This window comes from Saccopteryx bilineata, chromosome 3, assembly GCF_036850765.1.
Source record: "Saccopteryx bilineata isolate mSacBil1 chromosome 3, mSacBil1_pri_phased_curated, whole genome shotgun sequence".
In the NCBI taxonomy this organism is placed as follows: Eukaryota; Metazoa; Chordata; class Mammalia; order Chiroptera; family Emballonuridae; genus Saccopteryx; species Saccopteryx bilineata.
Genome location: NC_089492.1, coordinates 87,157,520 through 87,172,418, shown reverse-complemented (window position 1 = coordinate 87,172,418; position 14,899 = coordinate 87,157,520). Strand labels below are relative to the sequence as shown.

At 39.3% G+C, this 14,899-nt stretch overlaps 1 protein-coding gene across 2 annotated transcripts in view; it reads right to left on the bottom strand.

Annotated features, from left to right (window-relative positions):
• Positions 1 to 14,899, bottom strand: part of SPDYA (speedy/RINGO cell cycle regulator family member A) — a 36,319-nt gene that overhangs the window by 5,303 nt on the left and 16,117 nt on the right. For both annotated transcript variants that reach the window (XM_066266808.1, XM_066266809.1), the window contains exons 4-5: positions 10,564 to 10,735; positions 3,721 to 4,018 (exon numbers count right to left, since the gene is read on the bottom strand). In XM_066266808.1, coding sequence (XP_066122905.1) covers positions 3,721 to 4,018; positions 10,564 to 10,735 — 470 coding nt within the window. The remainder of the gene's footprint in view (positions 1 to 3,720; positions 4,019 to 10,563; positions 10,736 to 14,899) is intronic.

Sequence of the window (14,899 nt, the reverse complement as noted above, 5' to 3'; positions counted from 1 at the left end):
GCTACAGGACCTCATTTGAATAAAATATGCTTCTCTTCTGCTTTCTGTAAATATCTGTTCAAATTGTGGTTGTGATTTTCTCCCAATTTACTTCATATAACCTTTCATCAGGGACTTGGTTTTTAATACTTTTACCGCTTCCTTTGTTGTAAGTAGTCTGCAGAAGACTTGTGTGGCAAGTTATTTTTACCACAAGTCAGGATTTCATCAAAGGGGGCAAGAAAGCGTAATTGTTAGGAATTCAATCTCTAGTCTAGAGTCAGACCTGGATTCAAATGTCGCTCCACCTCGGGCAAATTATTTAACCTCTCTAAGCCTCGGGTTCTTTATCTGCAAAGTGAAGATAACAGTATTTACTTTAGGGTTGGCTGTGAATATTAAATAATATGATGTAAAATGCTTAACACATTCTCTGGAATTTACATTTTAAATATCTAGTAAATCTCACCTATTACAAAGATCAAAGAGTAGGTAAAAGGAGTTTGGAGAGGGGAGGAATACTACAAGGAAATTCTTAATTTTATTTACCCAATGGTAGACCTTATTTACCTTCAAATATGAGTGAAGCAATAAAAATTATGCTTGGAGATGTTCCAAGGAAATAGACTACATATTCTGCCAGCCAAATTTGTGTAGTGATTACTATGGCCAGGAAATGAAACAGTGACTGAGACATGACCCCTACCTTCTTCAAGAGTCTTAAAAGTCTAGTTTCCCTTTAAGTAAAACTTTAGTGGCCACTGTTAATCTTGTAAGGATGTGGTAAAAGTACATAGGTGAAATTCTAAAATAATGTGGGTCTTATAGAGTTAGAAAGACCATAAGAAATCTATCAGTCCTGTTTTCACATGGATGAAAATTTGGAAAAAGGCTTTATGAGAAGTAAAACGGGTAAGGTGGAGGGGGGTAAACAGGGACAAATATATGGTGACAAAAAATGATTTGACTGAGTGATGGGGCATATAATACAATCAACTGTTCAAATGTTATAAAAATGTTTACCCAAAAACTATGTACTCTTATTGATCATTGTCATCCCATTAAATTTAATTTCTAAATAATAAAAAAAGAAGTAACATGGGTTACTGCTAGTAGATTATTTCTGGTTCTGTTTCAAATTGAGAAATATCAGAGAAATACTATACCTTTATAAGTATAATTTAAATAAAAATTGTGATTTGATTAAAAGTACTTCAAGTTTATAATATTATTTTCTAATATAATATACTATTGTTAAACCACTTAAAATCACAACAAAAATGAAGTTTGCATCAACCAATGAATGCATAGATGGTTCCCTCTCCCTCTCTCCCTCTCTCCCTCCCCAAGGTTAATAAGTAAAAAATGATAATAAAGTGAAATATGAAAAAAAATGGTACTTATACCATGTCATGATTTAAAATCAGGTTTTCAGATACTAAATAATGACATGGGGAAATGCTTTATGATAAGTGAAAAAAAAGCAGGCCTACATATAGTATGGTTCTAATTTTTTTTAATAAAAAGTGCATAAAGCTATAGTAATGAAAATGGTATGGCATTAGCATAAAAACAGACGCATAGATAAATACAACAGAATAGAGAGCCCAGAAATAAACCCATATCTATGACCAATTAATTTACAACAAAGGAATCAAGAATATATGTAAAATTGGGAAAGGATAATGGTGTTGGAAACACTGCAAAAGAATAAAATGGACCTCTATCTTACACCATGCACAAAAATCTAGTAAAAGACATAAATGTAAGATCTGAAACCGTAAAACTCAGAAGAAAACAGGAGGTTAACTCCTTGGTTTACGTCTTAGTAATGGTTTTGCACCCAAATCATAAGCAAAAAAAAGTGGTGGGGGAGAGGTGGGCACAAAAATAGACATCAAACTAAAAAGCTTACAGCAAAGGAAACTCAATAGAGTGAAGAGGCAACCTATGGAATGGGAGGAAATACTTAAAATTTTTATAGCTGATAAGGGGTTAGTATTCAAAAAATATATATAAAGAATTCATACTACTCAATAGGAAAAAAATCCAACTTTAAAATGCACAGAGGAAATGAACATTTTTTAAAAGACATGCAGGTGGCCTACAGGTACATGAAAAAGTGTTCAACATCACTAATTAGCAGGGCAATGCAAATCATAACCACAATGAAATTGTTGACACCTTTTAGAATGGTTATTATAAAAAAGACAGGAAATAATAGCAGGCTGACAGCTGTCAGTGGGGAGGTTGGGGAACTGGGTGGTAGAGATTGAGTAGAAAAGAAAAGAGAAAAAACTCACGGACACAGAAAACTGGTGTTTATGGGGGTTGGGGGTAGGTAGAGGAGGGTATAGGGGGGACATAGGGTGATGGAGACTTGGGGTGGTGAACATAATACAGTGTAGAGATGATGTGTTGTAGAACTGTACACTCAAAACCTGTATAATATTTTAACCAGTGTCACCCCAATAAATTTCAATAAAAAGGGGGAAAAACTAACCAGGAAAAAAAAAAGGAAGGAATATGTTGGTGAGGATGTGGTAGTAATGTAAATTGGTACAACCACTATGGAAAGCCGTATGGAGGTTCCCCAAAAAATTAAAAATAGAACTACCATATGATCCAGCAATATCACTTCTGGGTATTTATCTGAAGGAAACAAAATCTTGAAGAGACATCTGCATCCCTATGCTTATTGCTACATTATTTATAATAGACAAGACGTGGAAACAACCTAAGTGCCTATCGACAGATGAACAGATAAAGAAAATGTGGCATATGTATACAATGGAATATCATTCACCCATAAAAAAGGAAATCCTGCCATTTTTGACATGGATGGACCCCAAGGGCATGACACTAAGTGAAATAAGTTAGAGAAAAAATAAACACTGTGATCTCATTTATGTGTGGAATCTAAAAAAAAAAAAAAACCCTAAACAAAACAAATAGAACTTATAGAGTACCTATTGGTGTTTTGGGGGGGGGGTTGGGCAAAAATGGATGAAGGTGGTCAAAAGGTACAAACTTCTAGTTACAAGGTAAGTCTTAGGAATGTAATGTTCAGCATGGTGACTACAGTTAACGATACTGAATTGTATATTTGGAAATTGCTAAAAGAATAGATCTTCAAAGTTCTCATCACAAGAAAAAAAAACTAACTATGTGGTAATGAATGTTAACTTATTGTGATAATCATTCTGCAATAAATATATACATATATCAAATCATGTTGTACACCTAAAACTAATACAATGTTATATCAAGTATATCTTAATTTTTAAAAAGTGTAGAAGAAAAAGAAGGGGAAGACAAAAGATTTATGCATTTCCCTTTCATCCTTATAGCATTGTACTATTAAACTTTTAAAATTAAAAAAAATGTGTAGAAGAAAACAATAGTTAATCACTGATAAAACTAGATGAGATTACAAATAAATTTATTATTTTAAAACTTCTCTTGAATAAAGCAAACATTTCAAATGCTCTTAAAATACTGAGATTCGTGGTGATTAGGTTTTACTTTAGCATAAATTACATTTAAAATATTTTAATTTAGGTAAGCTACCATAAAAACAGTAGTAAGACAAAAAGTAACTAGAAAGGGGAAATTTTTCAATACTAATTTAACTCATATTGTTGTATCTGTTATTATGTTTCTCTGACTATAGGTCAATAACTAACTTGGATTTATTAAGAACTTGCATAAGTCTAATTCTGACATGTCACTAAGTCATACCTTGAGAATAGCTATAAACTTGAGGAGGATCAACTCTTATGCTCCTTGAGGATGAGTCGTGTGATTCCTGAGAATTTTTTTCCATCACCTCTGTTGTATTGCTGGATGAAGATGATGACGAAGACAATCCCAGTCTAACATATCTTCCTTTTTTACCACAGAGTGAACAATCTGCAGGTGTGGCACTAGGTCCCCGGGGCAGTTGAACTTCATCTCTGTTGTAGTTTCTAACAGCTCCACTGTGATGCACAGAGCGTTCTCGTTGCCATATATAATGGGTTGGAGCAATGGCCATAACCTATAGTGGAAAGCTTTCTTTTAGAATTTTAATAAGTTTTTTTTTAATTTAGTAATATTAAGTACAAAAATTATAACTCAAGAACAGCTAATTCTAAAACTAGATTTAAAAATCTAAGTTACTGATGTTGGGGGGGGAGCATCTTCAGGTAATGGCAGTATTAACCTATGTGATTCATTGCTTGGATCCTTAAGACAATAATTGAAAGTAAATTATTTCACATAGAACTGAAGCATACTTTCAGGTTTTTCAGTTCTGAATATTTTAAGTTTAGGAAAGACAATACAGTTATCCCAAAGAATTATTAACTTTGGAATATACTGGGCTGAAAATAGTATGCTTGAGATTCCAACTATGTATGCTGACTAATATTAAAATGTTTGCAGTTATGGTAAGGGATATGGTAAAAACACAGCTAAGTTACTTAACCTTTCTGTTTCTTAGTTTCCTCATCTGTAACATGAAGAGAGCATGTCCATTTTAGAGGGTTGTCACAAGGATTACATAAATTATTTATAAAGCACTTAGGATTCCTCACTATATGTCAGGCATTGTTGTCTAGGGTTAGATAATACTGCCTTTAGAGTCAGCATAGTCTTAGTTTCTTATCCTGGCTCTGCCATTTGCTAGCTGTGTGATACGGTGCAAGTTACTTAACTTTTCCGAGGCTCAGTTTCTTTTTTTTTTTTCTTTTATTATTATTATTATTTTTTTTTTTTTTTGTATTTTTCTGAAGTTGGAAACGGGGAGGCAGTCAGACAGACTCCCGCATGCGCCTGACCAGGATCCACCTGGCACGCCCACCAGGGGGCGATGCTCTGCCCATCTGGGGCATCGCTGTGTTGCAACTAGAGCCATTCTAGCGCCTGAGGCAGAGGCCATAGAGCCATCCTCAGTGCCCGGGCCAACTTTGCTCCACTGGAGCCTTGGCTGCGGGAGGGGAAGAGAGAGAGAGGAAGGAGAGGGCGGAGGGGTGGAGAAGCAGATGGGCGCTTCTCCTGTGTGCCCAGGCCGGGAATCGAACCCAGGACTCCTGCACGCCAGGCCAACGCTCTACCACTGAGCCAACCGGCCAGGGCCTCAATTTCTTTATATCTAAAATGGGGATACTATCTGTCTCATAGGATTGTTCTAAGGGTTAGATATGTGTAAAATCTGTATCACATAATAAGCAATTGGCAAATGATAGCTATTTAAGCAGTCAAGCTAGGGAAGTGTACCTACATGCTGATCTCATGATGTCTAAAACTCCTAAGCAGAATGTTAGAATGTTACTTCTAACCAAAAATGTTTAGTTGTACTTATCAGTGACCCAAAGTAAATGAAAATTGTAGAATTTAAGAGTTAGTGCCCTATTAATTGTCTAGACCAGTGATTTTCAAACTCTTGTGAGGAGCCCTATGGTTTCACAGACTATATTCGAGGGTTGCTAGGAGGTACTAAGGGAAATAGAGCAGGTAGAGAAGCTCAATTTTGGGGATTGTGTGTAAAATTTTATTTGGAAAAAGAAGGCTTGGACTATTAAAAATGAAAACCTTAAAACCCCCAGATTAAGACTAGTAAATACCCTTAGAATGTGGGATTACTGTAGCCTTCCCCAAGATAATGGTATAAAGAATGTTAGCTAGAGATACAATAAAAACAAAGTAAAGACTCTGCCCTCTTGGAATTTATACTGCTCACAAAAATTAGGGGATATTTTATCACTTCATATTTATTCTGAAATATCCCCTAATTTTTTGTGAGCAGTATATATTCAAGTAGGGGGAAATAGACATTAGCAAGCTTAATAAATAAAACAGTATGTTATATGGTGGCTAAATCCTATGAAAAAAAACAGGAAAAGGAATAATAGTGGGAGGTACTATTTGCTATTTGAATGGCTTTATTGAAATATAACTCAAATACCATACAGTTCACCCATTTAAAGTGTAATTTAATGGCTTTTAGTATATTCCTAGTTGCACAACCATTACCATAGCCAATTTTAGAACATCACCATTCCATAAAGAAAGTAGTCACACCTCATTCTTCCCTCAGCTCCTGGCAACCACTAATTTTTATTTTATTATTTTTTAGCAAGAGACAGAGACAGGAAGGGTGAGAGATGAGAAGCATCAACTCATAGTTGAGGCACTTTAATTGTTAATTGATTGCTTTCTCATATGTGCCTTGACTGGGGTGGGGGGCTCTAGCTGAGCCAGTGACCCCTTGCTTAAACCAATAAACTTGGGCTCAAGCCAGTGACCTTGGGCTTCAAGTCAGCAACCTTTGGGCTCAAGCCAGCAAGCATGGGATCACATCAATGTTCCTACACTTGAGCCAGTGACCCTACGCTCACATTGGGTGAGCCCATGCTCAAGCTGTATGAGCCCACACTCAAGCCAGAGACCTCCAAGTTTCAAACCTGGGTCTTCAGCATCCCAGGTTGACACTATCCACTGTGCCACCATCTGGTCAGGCTTTTTCAATTTGTCTATTCCAGACAGTTTACATAAACAGAATAATAAAATGTGTAGTCCTTTGTGACTGGCTTCTTTTACTTAGCATAACATTTTGTTTCATCCATGTTGTAGCATGTATCAGTACCACATTCCTTTTCATTGCCAAGTAATATATCAGTGTATAGATATATCATATTTTGTTTATTAATTAGCTGTTGGACATTTGGATGTTTCTACTTTTGACTATTATAAATAATGCTGTGAACATTCATATACAAGTTTTTTGTGGACACAGTTTTCACTTAACTATATAACTAGGAGTGGAATTGCTGGGTCATTGGAACTATATTCTTACCAACATTTGTAATTATCTGTCTTTTTATGATAGCCATCCTAGTTGGGTATGAAGTGGCATCCTCTGATGGTTTTGATTTTGCATTTTTCTGGTGGCTAATGATGTTGAGCTTTTTTGCCCATCTGTATATCTTCTTTGGAGAACTGCCTGTTCAGATCCTTTGCACATTTTAAAATTGTATTTTCTTTTTATTATTGAATTAAGAGCTCTTTATATAGTCTAGATACAAGTCCCTTATCAGAGAGATGATGTACAAAAAATTTCTCTCTTTTTGTGGGTTGTCTTCACTTTCTTGATGATGTCCTTTGTTGGATTAGTTTTCAACTTTAATGGTGTCCACTTCGTCTATATTTTCTTCATTTTTTTGTCTATACTTTCTTTTGTTGCTTGTGCTTTTGGTATTGTCTCTAAGAAAACTAATCCAAGGTTATGAAGAATTTCCCCTATGTTTTAAGAGTTTTATAGTTTTTAGTTCTTACATTTAAATCTTTGATCCATTTTGAGCCTTGTCAAATTTCAATTGAACATAAATGTAAGAGTTTATTTCTAGACTCTTCTATTTCTTCCATTGAGTGAGATAGTACTCAATATAGGGTGTTAAGGGAATATTTCTCTGAGGTGACATTTAAGCAGTCCTGAATGAAATGAAGAAGTGAAACATACTAATATCTAGGGGGAAAGCATTCCAGCTAATGGGAGTGGCAAATACAAAGACCCTGAAGTGGGAAGGAGGTTGGTGAGGAGTAGGCAAGGATGGGAAATGAAGTCTAAGAAATGAGGAGAGTTGACAGACTATGTAGAGCCAGGAAAAAAAACTTTGCCTTTTACTCTGTGTGAGATGGGAGGCCTTGAGGCTTCTGAGTAGAGGAGTAATGATTTCACTTAACTTCTAAAGATTTTACTCTGGCTGCTGTACGAAGAATAGACTATAGGGAAGAAAGGTTATAAGAAAGACTATTTGAAAGGTTACGGCAATAATCAAGGCAATAGATGATAATCCAAGTAGGTCTTAGTGGTGGAGAAGGTGAGAAATGGCAGGAAGCTGGATTTTATTTTAAGATATGGATTCAAGAAAAAGAAAAATCTAGGCTGACAGTTTTTTGGCCTGAACAACTAGAAGGATGAAGTTACCATTTATTAATGTGGAAGATTGTAGGAGGATCAGGTGTAGATGTGTATGTGGGGGAATCAAAAATTCAATTTATAGCATGTTAAGTTTGAGAAATCTGGAATATAAATAGGAAATGTGATATGGGATCTGAAATTAGTGGAGAGATCTGTTAGTTCTCCATGTTGAATCCTGAGACTAACCTTTACTGTAAATCCCATTATAATACTGAGTTTACAGCTGTCTGAAACTTTTTAGTCTTTTACACACAACCACCATTAAGTCACTCTATTATCTGGTTCTTTAATAATCTCGTGTCAGCAACTGTGGAATTCCAGCTCCACTAGTGTAAATTAACATTGTTGCAATTTAAAAGATACTAGTCCTTGCATTTTAGGAATAGGTGGGTTAGTCTGCCATGAGGTAATTATTGCCTGTCCTGGCCTCTTGCTTCTGCTGCTCCCTCCATAATCTCAGCTGAGTATTCCATGGGGCTTGAAGTGTTTACTTAGAAAAAGTTAGATTGTATGCCCTGGCCGTTTGGCTCAGTGGTAGAGTGTCGGCCTGGCGTGCAGAAGTCCTGGGTTCGATTCCCGGCCAGGGCACACAGGAGAAGCGCCCATCTGCTTCTCCGCCCCTCCCCCTCTCCTTCCTCTCTGTCTCTCTCTTCCCCTCCCGCAGCCAAGGCTCCATTGGAGCAAAGATGGCCCGGGCACTGGGGATGGCTCCTTGGCCTCTGCCCCAGGCGCTAGAGTGGCTCTGGTTGTGACAGAGCGACGCCCCGGAGGGGCAGAGCATCGCCCCCTGGTGGGCAGAGCTTCGCCCCTGGTGGGATCCACCCGGTTGGGTGCATGCGGGAGTCTGTCTGACTGTCTCTCCCCGTTTCCAGCTTCAGAGAAATACAAAAAATAAAAATAAAATAAAATAAAATAAAGGAAAAAGTTAGATTGTCATCTGACTGGTGGTGGTGCAGTGAATAGAGAGAGCATTGACCTGGGACACTGAGGTCTCAGGTTTAAAACCCCAAGGTCGCCAGCTTGAGTGCAGTCTTGCCAGCTTTGAGTGTGGGATTGCCTGCTTGAGCATGGGAAGCATCAACATGATCCCATGGTCACTGGCTTGAAGCCCAAGGTCGCTGGCTTAAGCAAGGGGTCACTGGCTCAGCTGGAGCCTCACCCCCCCTCCCTGGTCCAGGCACATATGAAAAATAATCCATCAACAATTAAAGTGCTGTAACTACAAGTTAATTCTATTCACCTCTCTCCCACCCTGTTGCGCTCACTTTCTCTCTCTCTCTCTCTCTCTCTCTCTCTCAAAAAAAAAAAAAAAAGAGAGATTGTTCAAATAAGGTCTTGCTTGGATTATCACCTCTAAGGGTTGCAACAGGTGCACAAAAAATAGTAATATAGGACTCTTTTAATGCCCTGTGATTGGATTAAATCATTGAAATCCTTTAATTAATGAAAATTCCTTAAATTATGGGAGCCTTATACACCCAATTTTTCATATTTTTCTATAGACTTTAACCTTGTCAAGACTTGGCCCACTGTATAGTTTTCTAAGTTATCTCTGAATCCTTGCATTTTCCCCAACATTCAACAACCCTCCTAATTTAATCTACAAATATGTGCATACTTGCTATACTTTATCTCATTAATAAATATAATTAACATGGTTAGTTCTGGACAGTTTTGTGACACACTCCTGAAGTTCTCCGCAGGTTTGACACTAATCCATCATCTCTTTTGTTTATAGCATTATCTAGCTTGCCTTTATCAAACTTTTCTAAACAAGTACTGGCTTACAATGAGTGATCACTGCCTTAATTTCACTTTCTACCCTAGAATTTTTCTTTAGTTTAAAACATTAATTTTCTTCTTCATTGAAAACCAGAACATTTTAATAACCAATCTTTGTTTGGCCTGTCGTGGCATAGTGGATAGAGTGTTGACCTGGAATGCTGTGGTGAGGTCACCAGTTCAAAACCCTGGGCTTGATCAATCAAGGCATATACAACAATCAGTGAACAACTAAAGTGATGCTACTTCTCGTCTCCCCTCTCTACCTTCTCTGTAAAGTCAATAAATAAAATATTTAAAAAAATAAAATAACCAGTCTTTTAAATTTTAGTGTCTTTCTGCTTTATCTTAAATAAAATCTAGCATCAAGGAAACTTTATGCATTCTATGTGAAAAAAGGTATGGTTTTTAAACATTTAAATTTATATAAATTTTATATTATGTAATTCACATTTCAATCTTGGGGACTTCAGATTTCATAAACTTTATTTAATGAAAATTATTACTCAACTCCAGTGACATTACCATAAGGGTTTTTGAAACATGCACAGTTCTTTTTCAATATATTGATGTCTTTTTAGATAAGAGAAACACACTAAAATAAAAATACTACAGAAGCAGGCTGCTCTGAAAAACTGAAATGACAAGTTAAAATTCTTGTGATATAAAATTAAAACATCCACACTGCAATACTCAAGTTGTATCCAGGTAACAACCAAGGTTAACAGTCTAGTCTTATATATAGAAAAAAATAAAATTTTAGAAGCACATGAAAAAAGAAAAGGAAAATGATATGAACACAAGACAGATTATAAATATAAAGTATTTTAAAATCTTACCTCCTCACAGCATCGCCTGCTTACAATAGCCCGATAGTCAATTCTATCCCAGAGTTGGTCCCTTAACTTTAAGAAATTAGGAAACAATTTTCTCCAGTTTTTCCCTAAAGCCCATGGAAAAATTTCATATTTGGATTCTTCTTCATCTTCTTCAACTGTATTGGCCAAATACCTAACAAAGAAGACAACAACTCAAAAAAAAAAGAAATAGGTAAAGGACAGAAATGGGCAGATAAATAAAATACCAATCACTATAAACACATAAAAAATGTTCAACCTCACTCATATTAAAGAAATAATAGATCAAAAATAGTAATTTTACCTTAATGAGTTCTGAATATCTGTGTATTCCTATAAATCTTGAGTTTTGGTTTTGGGATGCAGTTACTTAGAAACAGTCTGACCCTTTCAGGTCTGGATTTTATGATTTGTTAGGTAGATCTGGAGCAATGTTCAATCTGCGGCTAATTTTTCCCTACTAGTGAGGCAAGACCTTCCTAAATACTGTACTTAATATCCTGTGAATATGAGTTTTTTCAGTCTGGCTGGTGGGAACACACTATTTCCAGCCCTAGGTAAATGTCAGGCACTGTTTCCCCAATCCTTTCTTCTGTTCTCTCACCACTATCAGGTAGTTTACTTATACACAAAAGGAAATCGGTATCCTGCCAAATGCTTGAAAGGGATCAGGCATACACAGAAGCAGGAAAACACAACCCATAATGAGAGTAATCAATCAAAACTGATACACATGGTAGAACAGTCGAGAACATTAAAACAGTTATAACTATTCCAGAGGTTCAAAAAGTTAAGACACACTTCTAGAGATGAAAACTATGTGTACAATGAAAAATACACTTAGTAAAATTAGTAACAGACTAAATGCTGCAGAAAATTTGTATATTGAAGACATAAGCTATCCAAAATTAAACTCGCAGAGAAAATTAAGCAAAAGTAATAAAAAGAGCATCAATGAGCCATGAGACAACTCAAGTAGCCTAATAAAGGTGAAACTGGAGACCCTACAAGGTAGCAGGGGAACAGAAATAAACACTTGAAGACACAAATGGTTAAAAAAAATTTTAATTTGATGAAAATTATAAATCCACAAAGAAGCTCCGTGAAGCCTAGAGCACGAAGATACACCATAATCAGATTATAAAACCAGTAATAAACAGAAAATCTTAAGCAGCCAGAGTAAAAAAGGTAACACAGGAATAAACAACAATTTCCCATTGGAAAAAATACAAGCCCCATATATGACTTTTTAAGAAAAATGGGCAACTTACAACAACAAAAAAATTACAAAAATACATACAGCACCACGAGCAGAAACAGATCCTGAAGTCTTAAGATACTGGAATTAGTAGGGAAGAAGGGAGGGGAGGGAAGAAGGGAGGGGAGGAAGGGAGGAAGGGAGGAAGGGAGGAAGGGAGGAAGGGAGGAAGGGAGGAAGGGAGGAAGGAAGGAAGGAAGCCTGACCAGGCGGTGGTGTAGTGGATAGAGCATCAGACTGAGATGCAGAGGACCCAGGTTCGAGACCCTAAGGTCGCCAGCTTGAGCCCAAGGTCACTGGCTTGAGCAAGGGGTCACTCGGTCGGCTGTAGCCCCTGGGTCAAGGCACATATGATAAATCAATCAATGGACAACTAAGGAGCCCCAACGAAGATTTAATGTTTCTCATCTCTCTTCCTTCCTATCTTTCTATCCCAGGGGTCCCCAAACTACGGCCCCATGGGTTGCATGTGGCCCCCTGAGGCCATTTATCTGGCCCCCACTGCACTTCCGGAAGGGGCACCTCTTTCATTGGTGGTCAGTGAGAGGAGCATAGTTCCCATTGAAATACTGGTCAGTTTGTTGATTTAAATTTACTTGTTCTTTATTTTAAATATTGTATTAGTTCCTTTTTTTTTTTTTTTTTTTTTTGGATTTTTCTGAAGCTGGAAACGGGGAGAGACAGTCAGACAGACTCCCACATATGCCCGACCGGGATCCACCCGGCACGCCCACCAGGGGTGACGCTCTGCCCACCAGGGGGCGATGCTCTGCCCCTCTGAGGCGTCACTCTGCCGCGACCAGAGCCACTCTAGCACCTGGGGCAGAGGCCAAGGAGCCATCCCCAGCGCCCGGGCCATCTTTGCTCCAATGGAGCCTTGGCTGCAGGAGGGGAAGAGAGAGACAGAGAGGAAGGGGGGGGCGGTGGAGAAGCAAATGGGCACCTCTCCTATGTGCCCTGGCCGGGAATCAAACCCGGGTTCCCCACACGCCAGGCCGACGCTCTACCGCTGAGCCAACCGGCCAGGGCCTCCATTTTTTTTAACTTTAAAATAAGAATATGTGCAGTGTGCATAGGTATTTGTTCATAGTTTTTCTTATAATCCGGCCCTCCAATGGTCTGAGGGAGAGTGAACTGGCCCCGTGTAAAAAGTTTGGGGACCCCTGCTTTATCCCTATCTGTCCCTCTTTCTGACTCGCTCTGTCTCTGTCACAAACAAACAAACAAACAAACAAACAAACAAACAAACAAGAGAGGCCTTAAAGCAGTCCAAAAAGAAGATAAATGATCCTAAGTGGAACGTTTGAAATAAAAGAAGGAATAGGAAGCAAAGATATAAATACGTGCAAAAATTTAAATGTTGAATGTATAAAAAAAATAAAACTTTTTGGACATCAGACAGAACTATAGAATAACAAAATAAGAGAATATAAATTGAGGAAGGGGATGATTGGAGTTAAAATGCTCAAAGTTGTATGATTAAAAAATAACTAGAATAAATATAGACTGCATAATTTCTAAATAAGTAGAGGCAAAAAATGATGTCAAAAATAAAAATTTTACGAGAAGACAAGATGGCGCTGGAGTAGGCAGACGTACCAACATCCACCTCCCAGAACCAAAGTGGATTACAAGCTAATTTTAAGAACTATCATCTGGTAAAACCAACTTTGTACTAAACTAAGAGGACTCTTCAACCAAGGAACACTGAAGAAGCCACACTGAGACTGGTAGGAAAAGTGGAAACGCGGAGAGGGCTGCCCAGCTCCCCGGAGCTAACAGCAGCTGGGAGAGACTCGGGTGGCGAGAAGTGAGTTTAGCAGAGAGGGGAGGGTCCTGAATCCCAGGAACAAAGCCCCAGCCTGCAGCCCCAGAGCCCAGAAGAGGCGTAAGGACAGTATTTAGCTGGAAACAGGTCAGGATACTGTTTATGAGAAAGAGACTGATTTCTCAGACCCAGGATTCTTCTTAAAGGGACCGCGCAGAACACCTCTCTCACAACCACTCACCCAGGGCTTCAGGGGACGGGGAGAGAGGAGAATACTGGAGTAGCAGGAAGAGAGTGTAATCTAGGAGGCACAGGGAGAAACACTTTGGGAGACAGCCACCCTAACCCCTGGGATGAGTCACTCCCCAAATCTGAAGTGAATATTTTCCCGGGAAACAGCAATACCAGCAAAGGGAAGCAGGACACCAACCAAACAAGCTCTCCCACGGCACTCAGAGCAGAGTCGCTTAGCAGGAGGAAGCTTTCAGGTCTACAGTAGTGAGTGTTAGGGTATGAGCTGCAGCACCTGCACCCCACACAGCTGAGGACTCGCTGGAGGGCGGGCGGCAGCGGGAGGCAGAGGCGCAGTTCTATCGGCAGGGGTGGAAGCCTGCTGGCCACCACTGGACTCATGTGTGAGCTCAGTCTTGCCTGGCTGGGGAGGAGTAGGTGTGCAAAAGTGGTCAAGCCCAGCCGTGGGCAGCCTGTAATCCAGCCTGCAGGAGAAGGGTGGGAACCCCGGAAGGGGTGGAGACCAGCCCTTGAGCAAGGGCATAGGAGCACAGCCTTGCCCTGCCCGTGGAACCGAGGCTTGTGGCCTGACTTGGTAGCCGACTTCTCCCGTGGGGGTGGAGCCAAAAGCCCAGAACAGACAGAGTTCTGCTACTGAGCTGAGCACGGGCACGCAGTCCTGCCGGCCCGTAGAGCCAAGGCTAGCAGCCGTTCCATGAACAGGCTCTTCCTGCAAGGGTGGGGCGAAAGCCCGGAAACAGGCAGAGACCCACAGCTGAGCAAAGGTGCTCACCACTGCCCTCAAGGCCAAGCATAACGCCACCCACAGAGTGGGGCAAAGGCCAAGGCCACCAAGGCTTGTGCACCTGAGCACGTGATCACAGCCACTCCTGTGAAGGAGAGGTGGAAACCACAGCAACAGCCCCTGTGGGCAGGCAACGGCAATGCTCAAATCCAAAGAAACAGAAGAGGGGGTGGCAGGCCTGCAGACAGACCATACCTAGGGAACAGAGGCCATACCCAGTGGATTCCAGTGGCCAAAACTTTCCTTTACACAGAGA